We start from the raw sequence: 23862 nt of genomic DNA on the forward strand, positions 1-23862 counted from the left end.
GGAGAAGAAGAAGAAGAAGAAAACAAAAAGACTGGCAACAGATGTTAGCTCAGGTGCCAATCTTTAAAAAAGAGTAAAAGGGGGGGTCGGGCGGGAGAAGGGCACAAAGGGTAAAGCGGTGCACCTACAAGATGACTAACAATAACATACAACTGAAATTTCACAAGGTTGTAACTATCATAATCTTAATAAAAAGTAAAAAAAAAAAGAAAAAAGACAAGAAATAACAAACGTCAGCAAGGATGCAGAAGAAAAGGGAATCCTTGTGCACTGCTGGTGGGATCTAAATTGGTGCAACCACTGTGGAAAACAGTATGGAGGTTCTCAAAAAATTAAAATTAGAACTACTTCATGATTGAGCAATTCCACTTCCTGGGTATTTATCTGAAGAAAATAAAAACACTCATTTGAAAAAATATATGCACCCCTATGTTCACTGTAGCATTATTTATAATAGCCTAGACACAGAAACAACCTAAGTGTCCATCGACAGATGAGTGGATAAAGAAATGTGGTACATATACACAATGGAATATTATTCAGCCTTAATAAGGGAATGAAATTTTGCCGTTTGCAATAACATGGATGGACCTTGAGGGCATTGCATTAAGTGAAGTAAGTCAGATAGAGAAAGACAAACACCATACGATCTCACTTATATGTGGAAGCTTAAAAAAAATCCAAAAACAAAAACTGAGCTCATAGATACAGAGACGACATTGGTGGTTGCCAGAGGTGGTGGGTGAGGGGTGGGTCAAATGGCTGAGGGGGGTCAAAAGCACACATTTCCAGTTATAAAATAAATAAGTCAAGGGGACGCGATATACAGCATGGTGACTGTAGTGAATAATACTGTACTGCATATTTAAAAGTTGATAAGAGTAGATCCTAAAAGTTCTCATCACAAGAAAAAAAAAAAACCGTATGTATGGTGATGGATGTTAACTAGAGTTATTGTGGTGATGAATTCACAATATATACAAATATTGAATCATTACACTGTGCACTTGAAATACAATGTTCTATGTCAATTAGATCTCAAAACTAAAACTGACATACGAAGAATGAGGGACGCAGCTAAAGCATGCTTAGAGGGAAACTGAACAGCCTTAAATCATATACAGTCAACCCTTGGTATCCGCACTGGTTCCAGGACCCCCCTCAGATACCAAAATTCGAGGCGGCTCATATCCGTGGATGAGGAACCCACAGATACCGAGGGGTGACTGCAGAAGAAAGGACTGAAAATAAATTATTTAAGTATCAATCTCAAGAGTCAACAGAAACATCCACAAAAAAGCAAATTAAACTAAAAGAAAGTAGAAGGAAATAATAAAGACCCTACAGATATTAAAATGATAAAAAGAGGATATTATGAACAAATTCATGCCTAGCAATTTTGAAACTTTAGATATCATGGGAAAACTGACACAAGATGAAATGAAAATATAAATAGTCCTATATCTATTAATTGAATAAAATACATAATTTTAAAAACCTTTCCACATAGAAAACTCTAAGCCCAGAGTTCATTCATCAATGAACGTTTCCAACATTTAAGGAAGAAATAACATACTTCTTATATAATAAACTCTTCCAAAGAATATAAAAAGAGAGAAGACAATCCATTCCATATGGGAAGCATAAAGTTGATACCAAAATCTGGGAAGGACTTAACAAGAAATGAAAATTATAGGTCAGCCTTTCAAATCCTAAAGGGTGTTAACAAATTGAATATCCAGTGAGATATAAAAGAAATAATATAAAAGTTGAGTTTATTCCAAGAATGAAAGGTTGGTTTGATATCAGAAAACCAATTGATACAATTCAACCACATTAACAGAATAAAGGAAGAAATGAATATCTGATCTCCTCAACAGAAATGGAAAAAGTATTTAAAAAAATTTGACTCCTGTTAAAAATAAAAAACTTTTAGGGAGTGGCCCCGTGGCACAAGTTAAGTTTGTGTGCTCTGCTTCGGCAGCCCAGGGTTTCTCCAGTTTGGATCCTGGGCGCGGACAAGACACTGCTCCTTGGGCTGTGCTGAGGCACTGTCCCACATAGCACAACCAGAGGCTCTCACAACTAGAATATACCACTATGTACCAGGGGGCTTTGGGGAGAAGAAAAAATTAAAAAAAAAAAAAAAAAAAAAAAAAGAATGATTGGCAACAGATGTTAGCTCAGGAGCCAATCTTTAAAAATAAAAATTAGAAAACTAGAAATAAAAGGGAATTTCCTTAATCTGACAACAGAGGATATACAAAAAATCTTTCCCCCATTACTTGGAATAAGAGAGAAATTTCAAGGTTATTTCCACTCAAGATTGTAGTAGAAATTATGGCCAGGGCACTAAGGCATGAACAAAAAAGCGTATGAAAGAAAGAAACTCATCATTTACAGATAACATGATTATGTGTAGAAAGAAAATCTTAAAGAATCTACAGAGTAACTATTAGGATTAATTAGTGATTTTAGCAATGTAGATATAGATATAGAATTATAGATATGACACACTTTCTGTCATAACCAGACTATATTGGTCCTGGACTAAATGGTGGAAGTGGCCATTCTATTACTATTCCAGATGACCTGTTCAAAAAAATGTTCGCATCCTACTCCTGTGACTTTTGTTTGTTTAGAGGTGCTGGTACATGGGGAGAAATCCTTAGATTAAGAAAAACAACAACGGTGTTAATTAATTGGAAATTGAGGCTACATGTGGCCATTTTGGACTCCGTATGCCACAGGACAACATGCACGAAAGTGAATTAAATGCTGGCGGGAGTAAATGATCTTGTTTATTAAGGGAAACCAGAATTACTGCTTCACAGTCCAGGGAAGGCGAGGTATGTGTGGAATCCAAGAGATCCTTTAAAATGCCCAGTAGAAGTTAATGGAAGTCGGTAGTAACCACATACCCAAGGGTTGAGAACTCTAAGAAACCAAAGTTTGGGTCACTTTACCACATAAAGAGCTCTGGTCAACTGAGGAACATGGACGTGGTAGTGGAGGCAGATGGTGCACTGGAACACACATACCCCCCACATTCAAATCTACTGGTCACAAAGGAACTGCTTGCTCACAAAAACAAGTGGTGACTCAGGCAGTCTCAGGACATGGCATCATGCACTCACCTATTGAGCTCCCGGATGGCCCGGAGTCTGCGGATATAGCGACGGCAACTTGGCAGAATAGACAGGTGGTGGGCGTGCAGGGTAAGAAAGAAGCATTCTGTAGGGAATTTCGGCTCAGAAAATGGAGGCTGATCTCCATCTAGGAAAAATAACATAATCCTCTAAATAAAGTCTATTACGTGACTAAATCAGAGAAAAATCACAATTCAGAAAACAAAATTACACTTGAATTTTCAAAAGTTTAAGGATGCTTTTTAAAAATTATAGACTTAAGTAATACAAGAAAAAGAATTCCTATAAGCTCCATTTAGTTACTAGGTATTCTGCCCCATCTGATTAAGTGTTTACATAGATGAACACCAATCATCTTTTTTTTTTCTTCTTCTTCTCCCCAAAGCCCCCCAGTACACAGGTGTATGTTCTAGTTGCAGGTCCTTCTCGCTCTTCTACGTGGGATGCCACCTCAGCATGGCTTGATGGGTGGTGCTAGGTTCAAGCCTAGGATCCAAACTAGTGAAAGCTTGGGCCACTGAAGCAGAGCATGAACTCAACCACTTGGCCGTGGGGCCAGTGCTCAACCATCTTTTGTGATATATTTTCTTCATGTATTTTATACAACCATTTCCATTATTCGACACAGTTCACAAACATCATTTTAAATCTCAAAATTTTAATAAGCTACAGATACCATAGCCATTTCCCTACTGTTGGGAAATGTTCTTAATTTTTCTCTATTAGAAATAGTGCTAGAAGGATCTATGTATAAAAAATTACTCTCTCACCTCCTTAGCTTTGGACGCATATTCTGGAAAGTGGAATTATTGAGAGTTAGTATTATAATTTTTGTTATGGAGTCCCAGAATTCACTTTAGATAGACTGAATAAATTGATTAAGTGCCATCTGTTTCATCATAAACTGTCACTCTATCTTATCACTTCATTTTTGGATAATTTATAGCTGTATATTGGCACTTGAATTTCTTTCAATTTGTATACAATTCCCACAAGTATACATATTTTTTCCTACAAGTGTATTTCATTTCCTATGACATATACTAAAAGAAAACTGTCTCTTGGTAGAATTTAGCTTTGGCCTTACACATTTATAACAGTTCTGTATTTTGAATTGCATGATTTTATAAATTATGCAACTGATATTTCCCTCCATTCTTTTTATTTTACATATTTATTTTGTCTCGTTCTATAAAAGGTGTGTTTATATACTAAGATATATACATACTGTCTCTTTATTTCTTAAATCATTACAAATTTCTCTCTCTTTAATGGCTGGGTCAAATCCTCTGTTTTTTTCAGGTTTTTTTAATGAATTTTTTAAATTGTTTAACCCTTTGATTCTTCTGGAATTTATCAGTCTGTGAGGTTAGTCCAAGATTACATCAATTACTCATTCAAATGACATTAACCAAATACTGACTTTACTATTCATCAGATACTTAGTTCTTATGATAGTTTAAATATTTTTCTGGAATGTGTATATCTGATCATGATGCTGCCACTGTCAGGTGAGCAGGGAATCTCTATCCTATTCCATGAATAACTTTATCATATTTAAAAAATAAATGCCATAGTGTTTTTTAAATTATTTTATTTTAAGATTGGTCCCTGAGCTAACATCTGTTGGCAGTCTTCTTTTTTTCCTTCTTTTCCTCCCAAAAGTCCCCGAGTACATAGTTGTATATTCTAGTTGTATGTCCTTCTGGTTCTGCTATGTGGGATCCTGCCTCAGCGTGGCTTGATTAGAGGTGCTAGGTCCATGTCGAGGATCCAGACTGGTGAAACCCTAGGCCGTCCAAGTGGAGCACGTGAGCTTAACCACTCGTCCATGGGGCTGGCTCCTGCCACAGTGTTTTGATGTCTGCCATAGTGTTTTGATCAAATAACATGTTTTATAATATGGAGGAAAAGATCAATAATCACAACACCTTCAAAATATTCATAATTTTATTCCATCCATTCATCAAGATCTATGAAATATTTCATGAGAATTTTAATTGGCATATATAAAATCTATATAATAACTAAGTCACTGCCATTATTTTTATTATATATATATATATATTTAAACTCTGAAGAATATATTTCCTTCTATTTGTTTTATGTGTCTATTTGATTTTGGCTAACTCAAATAAGTACTTTTTTACTGTATTAACTTTTACTGTATATCTCTAGCTCATAAATTCATTTTCTAGAGAGGTAATAACAATTTGTGAGGAATCACTAGCATCCAAACAAAAGAAAATATTTTTTCTAGACTCTATAAACTCGAACTTCTCAACTGGGGCAGCTGTAAACCAGCCATCCACATGAGCTGGGTGTGGCTCACTGAGGTGAATGAACAGCATGCCCTTTATTGACAGACGCTTTGGGATTACACCTAAACAAAAAAAAATGCAAAAGCAGAAAGTCATTTTTTCCCAACTTAGGAATCACTTGCAAACCCAGTATCATTATTTTTGAGTTTTTGCAACATAAAATATGGTGCCCATTTCTCTTGCATTTCTACTTTCTGTTTTCCTGATGACCTCTCTCAGATACTTCTTATCTGTCACAAGCTTCCAGAACTTCCCTTTGCCTGTTGTCTTTCCTTCTCTTCTGTTTCCTCTATCTTTACTCCTTCACATTCTCTCCCTCTGCATCTCTGGACCTCTCTGGGTCACGACAGCATTTAGCCAAGAAAGCAGCTGAGACAGAGCAGCATAGGCTCTCTTCTTCATCCTCTTTCCCACAGACGCTCCCTCTAGAAGGGCCTTCCTCAGCAAAGGTCTTCCTCAGCGCCAGCCTTTCTCTGGGCAGCTTGCTCTCTGGAAAACTCCTCTGATCTTCTCCACAACCCTACAACTCCCCCAACCCCAGCCCTGACCCCAAAAGCCCAGATACTAAGTCTGGAGTCTGCCTGGTTTATCTGAAGTCAGGTTTCCTAAGTGAAACAGAAATTTCATAAAGAATTAGATTGCTTCCTTCACTACTGACAAATATGAGAAACTGCAACCAAACTAATGAAACATCCACAAGGTGGAATTCACACCAGGCAGTGTGGTGGAGCAGAAAGAGCCCTGGACTTGGCCCAGAAAACCTGAATAACAGGCTAGGTGAGCTTGGCACCTTTTACAACCTCAGTCTCCTCATACTTAACTAGAAGACAGTATAGCTACTATTATGATATTCATTAAAGTTCTTTTCCTGATAATCCCTTAAGCCTATAGAATGTAAGGGAAGGTCAAAATGAAAGGCACACTAAAATCTCCTATGCTTTGGTTAAAATGTACCACGGCTTAGAAATAGCTTCCTACTGGCCAGTAAAATCTGGCCATAAAAGAGTTATGACTCGTAAATACCAGTAATGTTGACTCCCTGAGCAAGACAAGCAATCAAGTCCTTAGACATACTCCTCCAACCACCACACTCCTCACAGAGTGAGCCTGAGGAAGGTAGAGGAGGCTGAGTCTGATGTCACAGCATGCGGGAAAAGGAGTCAGGGAAAACTGGCACTAATGACAGAGGACAGGAACAGGGGGCAAGAGGGAGCAAGGCGGTGGGGGCAGGGAGGTGACAGACAGGCTGCTGCAGTTGGTGTCAAATCCAACTGCAGGATGATGCTTTGAGTCCAATTATATCCTTCTGATAGAGGACGTATATCCCTTCTATTTTTTTTTTAATTAAAAAAAAATAAAAGCACAGTGTCTTAATGACTAATAATGAACATGTCACTCACAAAGTTCAGTCAGCCAGTCGTTCACATCCTCCATCGTTGCGTTCACTCTCGTCTCATCATTGGGAAGAGTGATCCGACACTTTGGGTGGAATATATACGTGGGATCAACTGTCTCTAACTTGATCTTTGTACTTAGCTGCTGCAGCACCCAAAGGAAATTCAGCATACATCCATCTGTAGATACCAATCTATCATCTGTCTGTGGAATGTGAAAGGAAGCATTTGAAATAATGATTTGAAGAGAAATTTTGGCACAACTTTACAAGAAAGGAGACCAAACTTTCATCCTTAAGTCAATGAAGGACATTTATCGTCACCACTGTCACTCTATTAAGCAGGGGCTATTTGTCGAGTGTTAATCATTATGTGAAGCATTTTACGCTCTCTCACCTAATCTTCACAACAGCCCTTAGAAATCAGTGATCCTGTTATTCACATTTTATAGAGGAGGAAACTAGGGCTCAGGGAATTTGAGCGATTTGCCTAAGATCCTCATAATTAGTAAGCAGAAACACAATAAATATTGCTTCCTTTCTCTTCTTTATTTCCCCTCAAGAGCATCAGAACAACTAGTTTTACTGTTACCCACCTGACTAACAGTTTCTCCAGCCAAGAGCATTAGCAGTCCTGCATTAATAATGTAACAATCATAGTAAACAGTTAACATTGGTTGAGTAATCACTATGTACTAGGCACTATTCTAACAGCTTTACATGTAGTAAACCCACAAGTGAGATACTGTTATCATCCCCACTTAACAATGAGGAAACGGAGACACAGAGAAGTAACTGTCTGAAGTCTCACTCTTAGTAAATGATGGAACCACAACTGGAAATCCAGGCAGTCTATACCAGGTCCACACTCATCTCTATGCTTGCTTTTTTCTTCTGAGTAGAAATGTCACATCATTCATTAATCATACAGGATGGATACCCTTTCCACTTTTCTATTCTGGCAAAGTCCAAGCCGCCAGCCTCCTTCATTAGGAATGGTGCATGCATAACCTGGCAACCAGTCTCCTTGGGTTGGCTCCTGCCCCTCCTCCCACTTTAGTCCATTCTCAGCAAATTTGGTGGTTTCCTTGCTGAAAAACCCTCCAATGGTTTCGCATCACAGTTCTTACCACATCAGCCCAACGTGACGGAGCCTCTGCTAACCCTGGGAGCCCATGACCTGCCATTCTCTTCCTGTTCACTATCCTCCAGCCACAAAAGCCTGCATGTGGGGCTTGTGCCAAAGCTGGTTCATTCCCGCCTTAGTGTACCTAGAAAGCTCTTTTCCCAACCCTACAATGGCTGCCTCTTTCACACGAGTCAGGTCTCTAATCAAACGTCACCTCCTTAAAGGGGCCCTCCCTGCCATCTGAGCAAAAATCACTACCATACCTTCCTTCTGGTACCTGCAACGGTTACTCTCAAGTCCTCTGCCTTGCTTTATCTGCTTCAAAGATTCTAGGACTGTCTGAAATAATATATTTACATGTCTACTCAATTACCCTATAGAACTTAAGCTCCAAAAATGCAGGAAACTGTTCTATCTTGGTCAACACTGTATTTCCACTTCCCAGAACAATGCCTGGTAGGTACTGGATAAATCTAAGGTGGATGAATGAACTTAAGGAATAAATAAAAGTAGCCTTCAGGAATCCTACCTGCAGCTGTGCTTTCTTCATATTGGCGTTGACAACAGCTGCCATGTAACCAAGAGCAGCCTCACGGGTTTCACCATTTAACAAAATACTATGCAGAATCTTGAAAAGCTCTTGCTGAAATTTATTTTAAAAAGAAAAAAAAATTAAAACTTCATTTTAAAATTATCCGTTTTTGACTTCAAGAAAAGCTAGCCTCCCTCCCACTTTCTCTCCTCTCCCACATCCACTCATTTCAGGACAGCCTGACTACAACAGGAATAGAAGAAAAGTCCACATTCAACTGTGGCAAGATAATTAGCATGAAAACAGAACATGGAGTGGAGGAGGTAAGTAGTTATAGTTTTAATAAAATAGCCTTTGCTATTTCCTTTCCAGGATAGGACCAAATTACCTCAATTACACTACAATTAGCCTATAATTTTGCTGCTTTTTAAGTTTCAGAACTGAAGACATAGTCAGCCTTTGGATTCATTTTCTGCACACCTACCCTTCCCAGCTCCAAGTAATGCTGCAGTGACTGGCTAACCACGCGAGTGTTCTCCAGGGTAATGGCAGGCCCTGAGAAATATTTTTCAACCACTTTAGCCTGGAAAGAAAAAGGAAAAAATTCAATCAACATATAATGTACATTTGAGAAGGAATCTGAACATAAGAGCAGCAAAGTGCAAATGGCCGCTGTACTTACATCATCTTCTGCAAAGACTGAGAAGCTGAAGAAAGCCCCCAAATAAGAGAGTCTCTGCAGCTCCCGCCCAGAGCCAGGGCTTAAGGATTTAGGCAACCACAGCGGCAAAGAAGCAACCTATGCAAAAAATGGAAGGGCAAATCAAGCTGCTAAATCAACGAGAGAGGTAAAAATGTAATCAATAGAGTTCTCAACCGCCAACCTCTTCAGCTAGTTCAGAGCCCAGTACAACAACTGACACTTAACTTCCAAAATCATAAGCCTCACAAATATCTGAGGAGCCCTATTGGCATTTTCTAATCTCAGATGGAAGAAAACCCTCCAACTCCTCCACTACAGCTGCATAAGATCTTCTTCTTCTTCTTCTTTTTTTTTTTAAGATTTTATTTTTCCTTTTTTCTCTCAAAGCCCCTCGGTACATAGCTGTGTATCTTTAGTTGTGGGTCCTTCTAGTCGTGGCATGCGGGATGCTGCCTCAGCATGGCCCGATGAGTGGTGCAATGTCCACGCCCAGGATCTGAACCGGCGAAACCATGGGCCGCCCAAGAGGAGCGCGCGAACTTAACCACTTGGCCACCAGGCCGGCCCTATAAGATATTCTTTTAATTTTTATGTTTCAAGATATTCTTTGATAAGAGTGGAAATGAACTATTCTTATACTACCAAAGGATTCAAGTAAATTTTTCCCATAGGACTTGTTATTCTAGTTGTACAATACTTACACACACAAAAAAAATCACAAAAGCAAGTAAATAACTTCATCCCAGGAAACAATGTATAGGATGACAACTTAACAGTTGAAAGCCACCCACACGTTACCTATGTCTAAATGTCCTCCAAGAGACATTTTTCAGAAAATGTTACTTAAGGAATATCTTCCAGTTCTAAGTTCACTGAAAATGAGCAAGCCTATCAGGGAGGCACTTACCAAATTGCACACAGGATGTGTCTTTCCAAACTTGGTTTCACAGAGTTCACCTAAAGCCTAGAAGTAAGATCGGAAGGAGTCATTTAAATGCATTTCATCTTAAACTGACTGCCAAGTATAACATCAAAGAATAGCTTTAATGTTGCTATAAAGATAAATACATTCCCTCCAAAATACTAACAGCTTCATTGATTTTCTGATGAATAAACTAATATGTACATATTGTAAAAAACTTCAGATAATACAGAAATATAAAATGAAACTAAAAATCACTCATAAACTTTACCCTAAGAGATAACCTCTATTGATATTTTAGTTAACAGCTTTCAATACATATTTTTGTGCATAGAGAGATAAACGTGCATATCTTTTACAAAAAATGATTTTTTTACTTGACATCTTTCCACGTCAAAAAGATATGCTTCATAAACTTTAGATGAGTAGTCTTGCTGGTGCTAAAGAGGACTATAAATAATTACAATTTAATAAGCTATCAAATTCAGAACATTTTTAAAAGTATTACTTAGTTTCCAGATCTCTTGTATTTTTGAGAACTCCAATATTTTCCTTTGGCGCTCCAATCATTCTTAAAATTAGAGAATCAGGAAAAATAGCTTTTAGGGATTTTAACATAGTTTAACATGGCCATGGTGATCCAATAAGCCCCATTTTAATAGTGAATTTAATTTTCTCTGTGATTTGGACACAGCTATAAAAGTTGCTAAAGCAGCTGATGGAAACTTTTGGGTCAATGCATTTAGGCACTGACACTTCTTCAAGAAGCCAGTGAGGTTCAGAGAACCACTGAGAAGGAAAGGTTCTCACTGCCTAGTAGGGGGACAGGAGGGGGTGTTGCTAAACTTTGCTGCACATTAGGATCACCTGGGAAGCCTTTGAAAAGCCCTATGTCAGGTCATACCCTTACCACACCCTGGATGAATAAAATAACAATGTCTAGAAGCCAGGCATTGGTATTCTTTAAAGACCCCCAGGTGATTGCAAAGTATAGCAAAGTTGAGATCCACTGACCTAGAGAATAATCACAATTGTTTCTGATTTTAGCTCTTCTTCCTGCCTCTCATTATTGTCCTTTCTCGCACTGCACTCTCATTGTTCTACAAGCATCAATAATGGTACAAAATAAAACTCTTGTCTATCTTAATGGAGGCCTTTGTCTTTTGACCAAGAACATTTTGTTGATATCTGACACTAAAAGCTCTTTACTGAAACATGAAGCTAATTCAAACCACAATAGAAAAGTCAACAATTCCATGAAGGAATATTTACGTGATACAGTAATAATTAATGTGCTCTAAAATATTTCACCACTGAACTCAAACAATCAGATTATTCCACTTCCTTTTATCTGCTACAGATAGAACAATGCATAAGGATTAACAGAATTTTATTAGGAACCTGAATAACATATGCAATGGAAAGAGCCCTGACATAAATCCATTCAAAATTATTTTTAAAAGAATTCCCCTTCCATCTTCTAATTTCCCAGCACTGTCTCTTAGCCTTTTAGCTCAGTCTTGATTTTTTAAAACAGATAAATGCACCCTTTGTGTACATCTCTCTGTTGGCATTGATCTCAGTGTAATTATCTGGCTGTGTCGTTCTGGTCTTGATTTTTGCAGTCCATTATGAGCACCTTAAAGAGAGGCAGTACCTTGTCTAATTAGTTCCTGTGTCCTGTCCCCCAGTGTCTGGCATAGAATAGGTCCTGACTAAGCAAGGAATTAATGGTAAGATGGAATTAAATCAGTAGAACGAGTTAAAGGGACAACTACAGTAAAAAATACCAGTTTAACCAAGGCCTCAATTTACACAAGGTGGTATTTATACATAGTTAACTAATTTCATATTTTGATATTTTTCCTTCATATTTCTAGAATGAAAAATATTCAGTAATACTTGAGAGTATTTTTCTCCTGAAATTTCAAAGCAGCCAATACAGAGAAGAAAAGAACCTCTGATTTTCTTTCTAGTTCCAATGTTTTCACAACAGTCGAGGTCCTTGATGTGAAGCCGGCTGGAGGTCTGTCTAGGATTTATACTTGCTCTAACTGCCTTAAGGACCTAAACAGATCTGTGTTTTCCAATCAAAGCTTGAAGTGAAGTGTACAGCCTCAGGAAACCGGGAAGATGAATAGGAGAATTACTCTGAGAGTTTCTGGAGAAAGTCACTACATAAAGATAAAATCGTATCACTTTTCTTAGTGTAACTCTGCTTTTTTATTTGCATTTGTAATAGGTTTTTTAAACAGCATAATTTTATCCCAAATATGGTATGCTCATTGCTAGGAGAATAGGAAGGATACCACCAGTAATGATGGTTTTCCTAAGTTATACAGTAAGGCGAAGTACGTTTTACTGACTGCACCACTGACTCCTGTCTAGGACTCGAACGAGTGGAACATGTACCGGGCTGCTAACTGTCTTCACTGATGCATCTCACTGCACACCAGACACTGCATGGCCAACACAATGATTGCATGTTTTAAATCTGAAAACAAGGTTGATCAAGGACCTGAAAGAAAAGTGTATGTTAAAATAATCTGGAAGAAATACATCCATTGAATGAGTTAAAGAAAAAGAACAAAGTTTTACCATGAGGGGGTATTTAAAGTAGTCACTATCGAGGGAGCACTCTTTGGCAGCAAGAGCCAGGCCTTGTAAAATGGGGATAAAGATCTATAAGGAAAAAAACACAACAAAATCAGAAATGTAAGTTTAAGAAAATCTAAGAACGGGAGGCATGTCAAATAAAGTACTGAGTCTGAATGTCCAGACATTTTCATTCTTTCCAAGGAAAAGCTGTTTTCCATATAAAGGAGTCGAGAATTAGCCACAGAGTGTTGCTGTCTTTTTGATAAGGTGACCCATAAAGTAATGCAGCTGAATTCTCCAGAAGTAACAGGATTGGTGAACCCTAAAACTCTGGCAGCACCCCCAGTCATTCAATAGAAACTCACAAATTTGGAACCAGCTGTAGGACTCCCCAGGGGCCTGTGCTATAATCAACTAAATTTTGCACATCTCAGCAATGAGTTTGTTTCTAATTGCCAAGCACCTATAATCTGTAAAGAAACTGAACTAAATGTTCTAATATTTTCTCAACTCTACCAATATTTTTCAAAATTCTTTGTTGCCACCCTCCCACCTGCATCTAATTCTTTCCATTTTTTTCCTGGTTTCCTTCTTGAAGAGAACAAGAAAAACAGACCAATAACGGATATTGTTATTATTACATTAACTTTAATTATGTGGAGCAAAGAGATAGCTGGTAAATGTTGGAAATGAAAAAGAAGACTTTATTAGAATGCCGTACCTCCACATACGGTGTAATTACTATAATAATCTGATATTGGAGCTTAAGGGCGCTCAGATGTACTTTTACAAGTTTACCATTAACACGAGGGCACATGAACACTATGCCAGATTTGCTCAGCACAGCTCATCTTCAGTTTCACAATGCACTCACTGATCAACCCATTTAGGGAGTTGGCTGGGATTCAAGACTAATAACATTAGGTTGAAAATGTTGTAAACAACAGCTGACAATCTGAATGTCAATAAGTCGAAAAAGGGGGTGTTCTATAAAGCCACTAGAAAACCTGAAAAATTCTCTTTCCTACTAATTTCACCCCATTGTACTGAGCGCTTGTCATTTAAGGAGCACAGTACAAAAAAAGGGGCCCAGGATTACAAAGTGCCTTGGAGTGTCCTCAGATGTCAACACAGCCCTGGAAGAGATCATTCTAGGTTTTACAACTCAAGTAATCAGGGTAGGAGTAAATATGCTGTCATAAGCTAGCGAAAAATGGACAGGTAATACTTAGGGGTGGGGGTGGGGAATGCCCAAATTGCAATCAAGAAAAAAACAAACAGAAGTTCTAGAATCATCAAAAATAAATTTCATAATTGGTTATCCAGTAAAATCTCTAAGCATTTTTTTCAGAAATGCTATAAAGTAAAACATCTTTACTCTTTCTAGTCGAGTTATTTTCTTTTGCAAGTAGAGTTTAATTTATAATAAATAGACAAAATATTACTAAGCATAATATTTTTCAAAGAGCCAAACTTTATGCTACTTGTGTAACTTATTTTAAATAATTCTCTTATTGTCAAACAACTACCTCCCAACACTGATAAAAAAATGCCTTACAATATTCATCTCTAATCCTAAATTCTAGATGCTATTTACTTCTGTTTATTTATCTGTGAAGACCTCAAATATCAAAAGAAGATTGAAATCTCAGATAAAAGATTTAATTCAAATTTGCCACACTCTTAAGACAAAAAGGTAAAATGCTGTTTTTCAGTTTGGCAACTCCATTTTACTCATCATTTCTCTCTGGAAAAAACACATGATAATAGATAAGAAAAGATAAGGAGGGTTCAAGACTGAGTGGCAGAAAAAGCATGAGAATTCTGTGAGTAAAAATAAACAGGTCTGTGCTGGTTGCACAACATTGTGAATGTGCTAAATCCACTGAACTGCACACTTTAAAATGGTTAATTTTATGTTATGTGAATTTCACCTCAATTTTAAAAAACAAAGAGGTCATTTCAAAACCTCTGTGTTAGTTTCTTTATGAATAAAATAGGTATAACATATCCCTTTCAGCTTATCACTGGGCTGATTCTATATAGTTAAAGCTGCTCTGGCTTCCTCAAATGATGTATTTTGAATACAAGTATTCTAATTAATGCATACTACACATATAATATAATGTATCACATAAACATTTCAAGACAGTTATTTATTTTCGTCAGAGCTCACTTATCTTTCTAGAAAAGAAAAGCTCACTATGCTGCCTTAAATATTCCTGGAAGTCAACAAGGCCATCATCTAAGGTAAGCAGTTAATGAATTCCAGATACAAAGTACACACACAACACCAACTGGGATTTGTATTCGTGAATTCTTCCTTTACTAATATTTTGAAAACTACTGAAAACACAATTCCTGAGAATTCAAAGGCCTTGAAATTAATAGTTACAAATAACACTAGGTATAAAAACAGATTAAAAGGAATCATATCAATTACAGCTGTTGCCTTTGTTATTCTTCCTAGTCACAAAAAAAGAAATGATCATACGACAAATTCTAAGAAAATGTCATAAAAATTCTTTCATCAAGGGAAATAGCTTGTGTGAAAGTTCCTGCAGTAAAATGTTTACTTTGGAACACAAGCCATAAGACAACAATCAAAATGTAATGCCCACATTTCACCTTGGAAGAAACCTTAAAGTCTAAGTAAACAGCTTTATTGTTAAGTATTGCATATCTGCATTTTCACTTAACTTTAAATAACGAGAAAACCAAAATGTATGAATACCGAACGAACAAAGTATTCATAAGAGATGAGACATCATTCTCAGTTTAGTGGTGAGAAGACAAAGATTCTTTGTGGCTGGCAGACTACAACTGAGCTAATTTGGCTGTTAATTTATTAATCTCCTTTCCGTAAACTCAGAGAACTAACTTTCAACACTACACAGCGGGCAAATTCACATCCTGCCTTATGCTATATCTTGGCATTCTTGTGTTACAAGCTTCTGGAAATCTAGGAGAGGGCCTTATATTTCTTCTTATCTCCCAAAGCACTGAGCACAGACCCTGTTTAAAATACTCAATGCTTGACTGATTAGGTGAAATGGACACATGATGGGAATAATGCAGCTGTCAACCTGACTTCCTCAAGAAAGGGATCTCAGATAGGTCTCACTGAGCAAATAACACGTGCACGTTCGAATTCAGGAACAGAAGTTTCTCCCATACGGTGTATTCAGAAATCAGCCTTGGCATAGAAACTTCTAGGCTAAAAGTTTCAGTAGCCACTCACAAAACTTTACCTGCTTGAACACTTCTTCATCCTGATGAGTGGTTCTCACCAGTTCTTGAATGAAGCCATATGGGAGATTCCTACATAGCATATACGGCACCAGGAAGGACGGCTGCTGCATGGACCTGTGAACCCACAAAAGTCAAGGACTGCGATGAATCAACTCATTACTGCATAACAACAGAACATATGGAACGTCACACTGGCAGCAACTGTCCAGTCAAAAGGCAAAGTCTAAATCTCCCAAATATTCTATATTCTACACAATAGTTTTAGGCAAAAGATCACCCTTCTCATGGTTAATCATCACTTTTTGGTCTTTTTAATGAGACTACAGAAAGTTTCAAAAAATCCATCTTTTCCTACACATGGCCCTTTAAGAATAAAGTGTTAACAAAAAAAATGAAGCATTATATATCTCTTTTACTTATTTGTTTATGCCTCATTCGATTAAAAAAAGATTAGCACTGGCCAAGGACTTTTTAGAATTCTTATTAATTTTAACAATAGAAGATTTTTTAAGGTACATGCATATCATTTTCCTGCTTTTTGACAGGTTTCAAAAATATACGCCTATGGCGCAGAAAATAATGTAAGAACATCCAGAATGAATAAACGTACCTTTGTCATCTTTCCTTTACATATTTTTCATAAAAGAAATAAAATATACAAATGGTCTTTTATTAAACTTGAAACCTGTAAGGGACTCTCAGAAACAAATAATTAACAGTGTAGTACTCTGGGTGATTCCCAAATTATCCGTTCCACCACTCTTCCTTATTACTAAATAATACAAATTGACTGTGTGATACATGGAAAGTGATGATCGGCACATTTTATCAAAAACCTCCACTGATTTCAAGCAGTGGCTTTTAAACTAAATTACTAATTTCCTGCCTTGATGCTGACATATTTCACCAATGGTCAATCTCAATAAAGCACACAGAAAGCGTTTTATTTTCAGAGTACTTTAGAGAAGGAAAGTAACCTCAGAGGTCATCTAGTCAACCACTTTCATTTTACAGGTGAAGAAGTGAGTTATCCAAGGTGGTGCAAAATGGCTGGGCAGCCTGATGTCCTCTAACGAATAGGGTCCTCTCCCTGCTAACATCAAGCACAGAATGGTTTTTCATACCTTGGTTGTGTGAGGGAACCTTGTAGTACTAACGCAGTGTGGGATATGCACTGTGAGCGGATGTTGCTCAGAAGCTGGCTGACTGCTGGCTGGCTGCACATCTGAAAAGAAAGGTGGCGGTTAGGACTACAAAGAGAAAATAATCCCAGGGGGCTGAAAACCGACAAGAGTCAGAGCAGATGGCTCTCCGGAAAATGGCACGCTTCTCTCTTCCTTAATTCATAACGAACAAACTAGAGAAACTGTATCAATCCAAGTACACTGTCTCTGCTGAAATCTACAGTTAGAGAAGAAAGAAGTGGATGTTTGAGGTGACCACTCAGCATCTCGGAGATGCGCCCAGCGCCCTCTCTTTGCTTCTGCTGGTAAGGTTAAGCGCAACAAACCCAAAGAGACCCTTCACAAATATGAAACCAACAGGTGGACAAGCAGATTGGTTTCTAATGGAAAACTGGAACTAGAAAATGAGTGAGAATATAATGAGAAAATAATGAAGTCAGTCAGGAGTAAATAGTAGAAAAAGTGTAGCTTCCTGAATTTAAACCAAGTTTTCCAACTTATTCATGTGATTCTGGACAATCACTTAATCTCTAAGCAAATCTCCATCTGCTTATTCCTGCAATGGAAAAAACACCTATCTGCTGCTGGATTGCAGTGGATTAACTGAACAGCAGTGAGAACTGAGCTAATGCAGACCCAGCACAGTGTCTGGCAGTCTACAGGCACTCCACCAATGCTGGTTATTACACTAATGATTACGACAGACTACCAGCAATTATCAGGGCCATCTAAGTTGCTGGTGGCAATGGCACCTGGCCCTGTCACTTCTTCCCTCCACTACGATGAGTTCCACAAGTGCAGGGATCGTCACTGGTTTTGTTCACTGATACACACCAAGCTCCTAGTACAGCGTCTGGTAATAGTAGATGCTCAATGACCACTTTACTGATTGACTAAAGGAATGAATACTCCTTAGGGGGGATATCAAACAAATGACCAGGTTTTTAAAAATGAATCTATTTCATATTACCTTTGGTGCTTTTTTTTCCTCTATTCCAACTCGGTCAAAACACTCGATGAGGTAGTTCAGCATATCTGTCTCCTTGCAGGTCTCAATGGTGAAATGGTCACTGTAGGAATCCCAAGTACTTGCCCCACCAGAGGCTCCCAAACTTTGGAGAAGAGAAAAGAAAGTTGATGATTTTTACCTCTTCTCAATGAATTACTTTAGATAGTTTGCGTTTCCGCAGCAGAAAGCCTGTTAGAGCCCCGCACCCAGGACGAAGCAGAGACCCATGCAGCCAAGGTTGGAAGTGACTGCCTGTTTCACCTGCTCCAAGTCCAGCAAGAGTAACTTTTAGTAAACATTTTATTGACCTAGGAAGAGAGTCTGACCAGAAACCCAGCATCTCATCTTATTTGGAATGGCAACTTACAAAATGAGGACGACTAAGAACTGCCACCAAGCGCTGGGCATTTGAAGGGATGCCACACGTACTTGAACCAAACTGGCCAGGTTCACCCAGGTAGACTTGTAGGTGAAAGCCACACTATGCTATCACTGTAATCAAACTCTTTAGTGGGGAAGTTATAGGGACTAACAAAATACCCCTCCTCCTCAAGACTCTAGCACAGATCTCGAAAGCGCTCATCCAGCATTTGGCAACAAGACCAGAGCTTAGTTAGGCAAACCATTCAGTTAGAAGGAGACATGAAAATATTTGTTATTAACACAAAATTTTCCAAAACTTTTAGGGAAAAAGGCAAAGTAATACAGTAAAAACAAAACAAAAATCTTGCATGAGGAGTAACCAACTTGGGTTCTCTTCCCAACCCTGCCGCTTGTAACTGAACCTAGAACCTCCCCTCCGGGGCAGAGGCTTAGATGAAACCATGTGGAAGTGCTTTGTCAAATACAAGCAGGATACAAGGTGAGGCACTGTTAGTATCAGTCATAACTAGTCTCCAAGACCAAAGCCAAACATTACCACAAGGGTTAGGGTGAGGAAATTAAAGTTTAGATCACCCACGAACCGGCTATATCTGAAATCTGATGTTTAACTCATAATCGATTTGATATACACAAGATACAAAGAAATACATCACGGCATAGGAAGAAGCCAGGAATTTTGAAATGAAGAGGAAATGAAAAAACATAAACTTAGCAAAAAAAAAGTTGCATATACAGGATGGGAAGAACATCAGGAACTCAAGAAACCCATTCCTACTTCACCACGGGGCCGACGATTAAAGGCTAGAAACTAACAGGACCAAGAGGAATTGAGATATTAACAATGTTATGCAGACAGATGCAGAGATATCCATAACTAATTTTGGAATACATAGATAGCTGACCTTAGAATTTTAGAAAAATATACACAATTGATCTTAAAATGAAAGTACAATATTAGAGTATTTCAATAAAAAAGATGAAAACAACGCCAGTTTTAAATCCAAGACTTCCAGGCCAGGGTCCAGTAAACTTAAATTCCTATAACTTACTACACAGGCCTGACAGAAGGGAAGGGAGGCGGCGAGGCCAAGAGGCAGTCAAAGGCACAAGGCAGCCAACGCCCTCCCAACTGGACAGGTAATTGAACCACTCACAAAGCGCCTCACCAGAGTCATGACAAAGATGGGCGGGCCAGCATGGGAACCCTCAAAAAACCAACAACAATTAATTGTTGGGTCTTCTTCTCAGTTAATTTTGAGGCACACTTCATTAATAGCAAGATCTGGTGTCTGTTAATTGGCCTGATAACAGAAAGATGAGTACTGTAATAAAGCACAGGAAAAAAAAAAACCAAAACACAAGAACAAAACAGAAAAACCCACCCACAAGTATAAGAAGTGCAGTGAATCCTCCGAAGTGGAAAGCGGAGAAAGATGCCCGTCTTCACCTGCAGCAATCGTACTTTTAAGCTATCTGCTCTTCCTCCCTCTTCCATCTGACATTGGTGACTCAGGTGTCTATATTCACTGCCCCTCCTGAAGAGGAACTTTGTTCATACAGGCTATCCCTACACAAATTAAGGTTAATTTTCCTCTGAGCAGCTTTCACAGATGACAATGAAAATAGATCTTCCTCATGAAAATGAAAAAATTTTAAACTATACACTCCCTTGATAATAAGGCTCATATTTTTCACATTTTCACGTTTCTGAGATGAAATCATTCTATATTTGCTGTCAATAGTCCTCGCCAGTTGCAAGGAGTCAGCCTGACACAGTCCCCACTGCCGGGATGTGAACATCTGTATGAAGGCAGCACGCTTAGATGGTATCTGCTCACGCACTGAAATGAGGTTCCACTCTTAACCAACACATTCCATTTAATTTTAACTTAAAGTTGGATGTCTCAAAGTCAATTGAAGTATCTTCACAAATGTCGCACTAAGACATGAAAAGTGACAACGTATGTGGAAGACTGCTTGTCTCGTGCCAGGCAATGCAAAGAATGGCGCTCAGAATATATGAGAGAATTTTCAAAGCTACAAGAGGTGGGTGTATTTCGGTGATCATCTGTCAGGCACCAAACACTTCCAGCTGACTTTCAAGAGAAGGAGGAAAAAAAATGAAACAGAGGTTTAACCAAATAGAAATGTAGAATAAACGCCAGTATTCATCAATATATTTCAAAATCATAAGACTGATCCTAAGGTGGTAAAGTAGGTCATGACCAAAAGTGTGGAAAGTGGCCAGACTCACCAATGCTCTGCGTAAGTGTCAAAGGTCAAACCAATTCACAAGGACCCTTAGATTCAAAGTAAAAGAGTTAGACTCAACCTTTGAAGGAGCTACTGAAGGAGAAAGTGGTATACAGTTCATATGCATAAATTTATGCTATCAATAGACATTCTAAAATGTTTGAAAGAATATTTCATTTTTTCCTAAAAAAGCTGCTACAAAATTCCTGATGCTTTTACAAATGTGACTTGTGGAAGATCACAGTGGAAATATGTCATATTTAAGTCCCAAGAGTCTCTAAAAAATTATACCTCCTTCTGGGAGAATACGTGAATTATTTTCTGATAACTGCAGCAACAGTCCAATTTAATAATATCATTGATTCGCATAAGAGAAGTATAGTTGAATCCTTCTGAAAACACAGTGAAAATATTCCTGGGGATTTACATATGCATCAAATCTGTGCAAACTGAATCTCATTTTAAGTGCACGACGAACACTCGCTTCTTGAAAGGATTCCACTGTAGTTTCTTTTCTACTATAAGGGGAATAATTACCCTCTTATGTACTCATTTTTTTTTAATGCACACTCTGGATTTTTGTATTTTCTCAGTGCAAGGTCAAGTCAGAGCTGTGTAGGTTTAAGCAATGTGAATTCGTTGAACAAATGTTCAAAGTGTGCCTTCTGTATTCCAGGCACTGTTGTAGGTCCTGGGGGCAGTGCTGAATCAAACAGATCAAGACCTTGCTCATACGGCAATTACATTCCAGAGGGCAGACAGAAAGAAGTTAATATAGAAGTGCCATGAAGAAAAACAAAAGCTGAGTACGAGTGACAGAGAAGGGCAGAAAGTGTCTGTATATGTTTAATATTATGTTTAATACACGGGGTCAGGGAACACCCTCTGATAAGATGGCATTTACACACAGACCTGAAGGAGTGAGGAGCAGACCACACGGCTACCTGGGGAACAGAGGTCCAAAGAGAGGAAGCGAGCGCAGCGGCCTAAGGCAGGAGGGAATATGCTGAGCGAGTTCAAGAACAGGATCAGTGTGTGAGCGAGAGGATGCACGCAAGTGGAGGGAGATGTGAGAAAGAAGGAGCGTGTGCACACGTGTGTGTGTGTACATGTGTGTATGTGTGTATGAGATGCAGGGTCTCGTAGGCCAAGGTGAGAAGCTTTGGGTTTTACTCTGTGTGAGAATGGAAATCGCTGTAGGGTTTTGAGGATAGACAAAACGGAAAGGTTTCTTTTCGACCATTTCCATGTTTCATCTCCAAGTAGAGACAACAGCAGAAATAAGAGGGCAAAGGTCGATGTTTTTCACTATTCGCTCATTTTCCCTTTCCCTATTCACATAGGCTCATGACTTTCAAGATTTGACCTCCTTCACTGAAATATCTAAGCAGTAAAAAAACCCCAAACACCAATTTTTTTCTAGTCATCAACTTTCTAGGAAACAATCACATTTTTCCTCAGAGTTACTCCTCTGTTATCTTTATTGCAAGAGAATTCTCTTACTTTCCTTATTTCCACTCCTGCAAGTGGTTCCTTATACTTCCTAGAGCTCTTGTCACAGAAGACTGCAAAATATTATAGAGGGAATCTTTTACCTTTCTTAAATTTTATCATCATCACTATAAATAGTTAACATATCAAGGTATGTCCCAACTACCTCCAAAAAGAAGCGTAAACCATCAACTCCACTGAGCAAGCAGAGGGCAGACAGAGACGACCCACTGTTCCTTCTTCTACGACATCAATCTTACCAGGGAAGAAGGAGGTGTTAAAATTGCTTACTTCAAAGTAAACAAAATTCTGAGAAGATCAACTAAAAAAGGAGGAAGAGCGGCCAGCCCTGTGGCCTAGTGGTTAAATTCAGCACGTTCTGCTTCAGTGGCCCAGGTTTGGTTCCTGGGTGTGGACCTACAACAGTCACTGGTGGCCATGCTGTGGTGGCGACCCACGTTAAAATAGAGGAAGACTGGCACAGATGTTAGCTCAGGGCAAATCTTCCTCAGGAAAAAATTAAAAGGCGGGGGAAGAAAAGGATTTGCTGATCGCTCAAATTAACAAAGTCTTTTGCTGCCTTTTCCTGGTTCTGACCCTACATGCATTCTCAAGCTCCTCTCTATTTGTTTAATCAGTTATGTATTTTTATCCATCCTTTTACATTCTTTTTGATATCTATACAGAATGTATAAGTTGCCAAAATCTGGAAAGATCAGATTTCATTTTAACAGCCAGCAAAGGACCTGCCAACTGACTGGAATGGAATTTTGTAATTAAAGAGTAAAATGTTGGCATTTCCTTGCCAAAAAACAGAGTAGATGCATAAACATTCGGCAGCAAAATAACTAGTAAGGAACGAGAACACCACAAGTGCCATTGGGCAAAAATGGAAAAGCCAGAGATGGCACAGTGCGACGGTGAAGCACGTGAGTTCTGAACTCGGGCTCTGCCACAGACTAGTTATGGATGAACCTCCCTGTACCCCAGTTTCCTCCTAGAAGTGCTGCAGTGAGGAGTAGAGGGATAATGTGAGCAGACTGCTGACACAGTATCTGGCACATGATGCTCAGTAAGTATTCGCAGCTATTATTACACAATCAGCAAGTTTTATTTCTCCTTGTAAGTATAGAAGGTAGATCTGAGACAAGGTTGGGATGTTAGAAGTCTAGAAAGAGAGCGGTTAGTAAAAGCAGCACACAATCTGATATTGTTAGAGAAAGCTGGAATTAAATAGGCCAAGGAGAGAAAGCATTTCTCCCACAATAATTTACAGTCAAACAGATAACAAAGCACTTTTATCAGGTATGGAAATTGATTCCTAACAAGGATGCCTGCTGCTGTGCCATAATCATGCAATAGGATTTTATCTGTATGAAAAAGATACTTCCACCTTTGGGAAATTTCCTTGAGAAATAGTGATAAAAGCTTAGACCTAATACAAATATCAACCTTTGTGAATCAATATTCAACCTTGCACCAACATTCCTCACTCTCTTTATATACTCTCTGATTCTTCTGAACACTGTCAAATTTAATGAA

The 23862-nt window shown here is 38.4% G+C and overlaps 1 protein-coding gene across 3 annotated transcripts in view; it reads right to left on the reverse strand.

Moving 5' to 3' along the window:
- The window catches only part of UBE4B (ubiquitination factor E4B), a 122702-nt gene that overhangs the window by 33000 nt on the left and 65840 nt on the right, over positions 1-23862 (reverse strand). For all 3 annotated transcript variants that reach the window (XM_014849839.3, XM_044769649.2, XM_070511134.1), the window contains 10 exons: positions 18154-18295; positions 17124-17224; positions 15999-16113; positions 12748-12831; positions 10135-10191; positions 9207-9323; positions 9009-9107; positions 8522-8635; positions 6871-7069; positions 3138-3276 (listed from right to left, as the gene is read on the reverse strand). In XM_014849839.3, the coding sequence (XP_014705325.1) occupies positions 3138-3276; positions 6871-7069; positions 8522-8635; positions 9009-9107; positions 9207-9323; positions 10135-10191; positions 12748-12831; positions 15999-16113; positions 17124-17224; positions 18154-18295 (1167 nt within the window). The remainder of the gene's footprint in view (positions 1-3137; positions 3277-6870; positions 7070-8521; positions 8636-9008; positions 9108-9206; positions 9324-10134; positions 10192-12747; positions 12832-15998; positions 16114-17123; positions 17225-18153; positions 18296-23862) is intronic.

Source organism: Equus asinus, chromosome 5 (assembly GCF_041296235.1).
Source record: "Equus asinus isolate D_3611 breed Donkey chromosome 5, EquAss-T2T_v2, whole genome shotgun sequence".
NCBI lineage: Eukaryota > Metazoa > Chordata > Mammalia > Perissodactyla > Equidae > Equus > Equus asinus.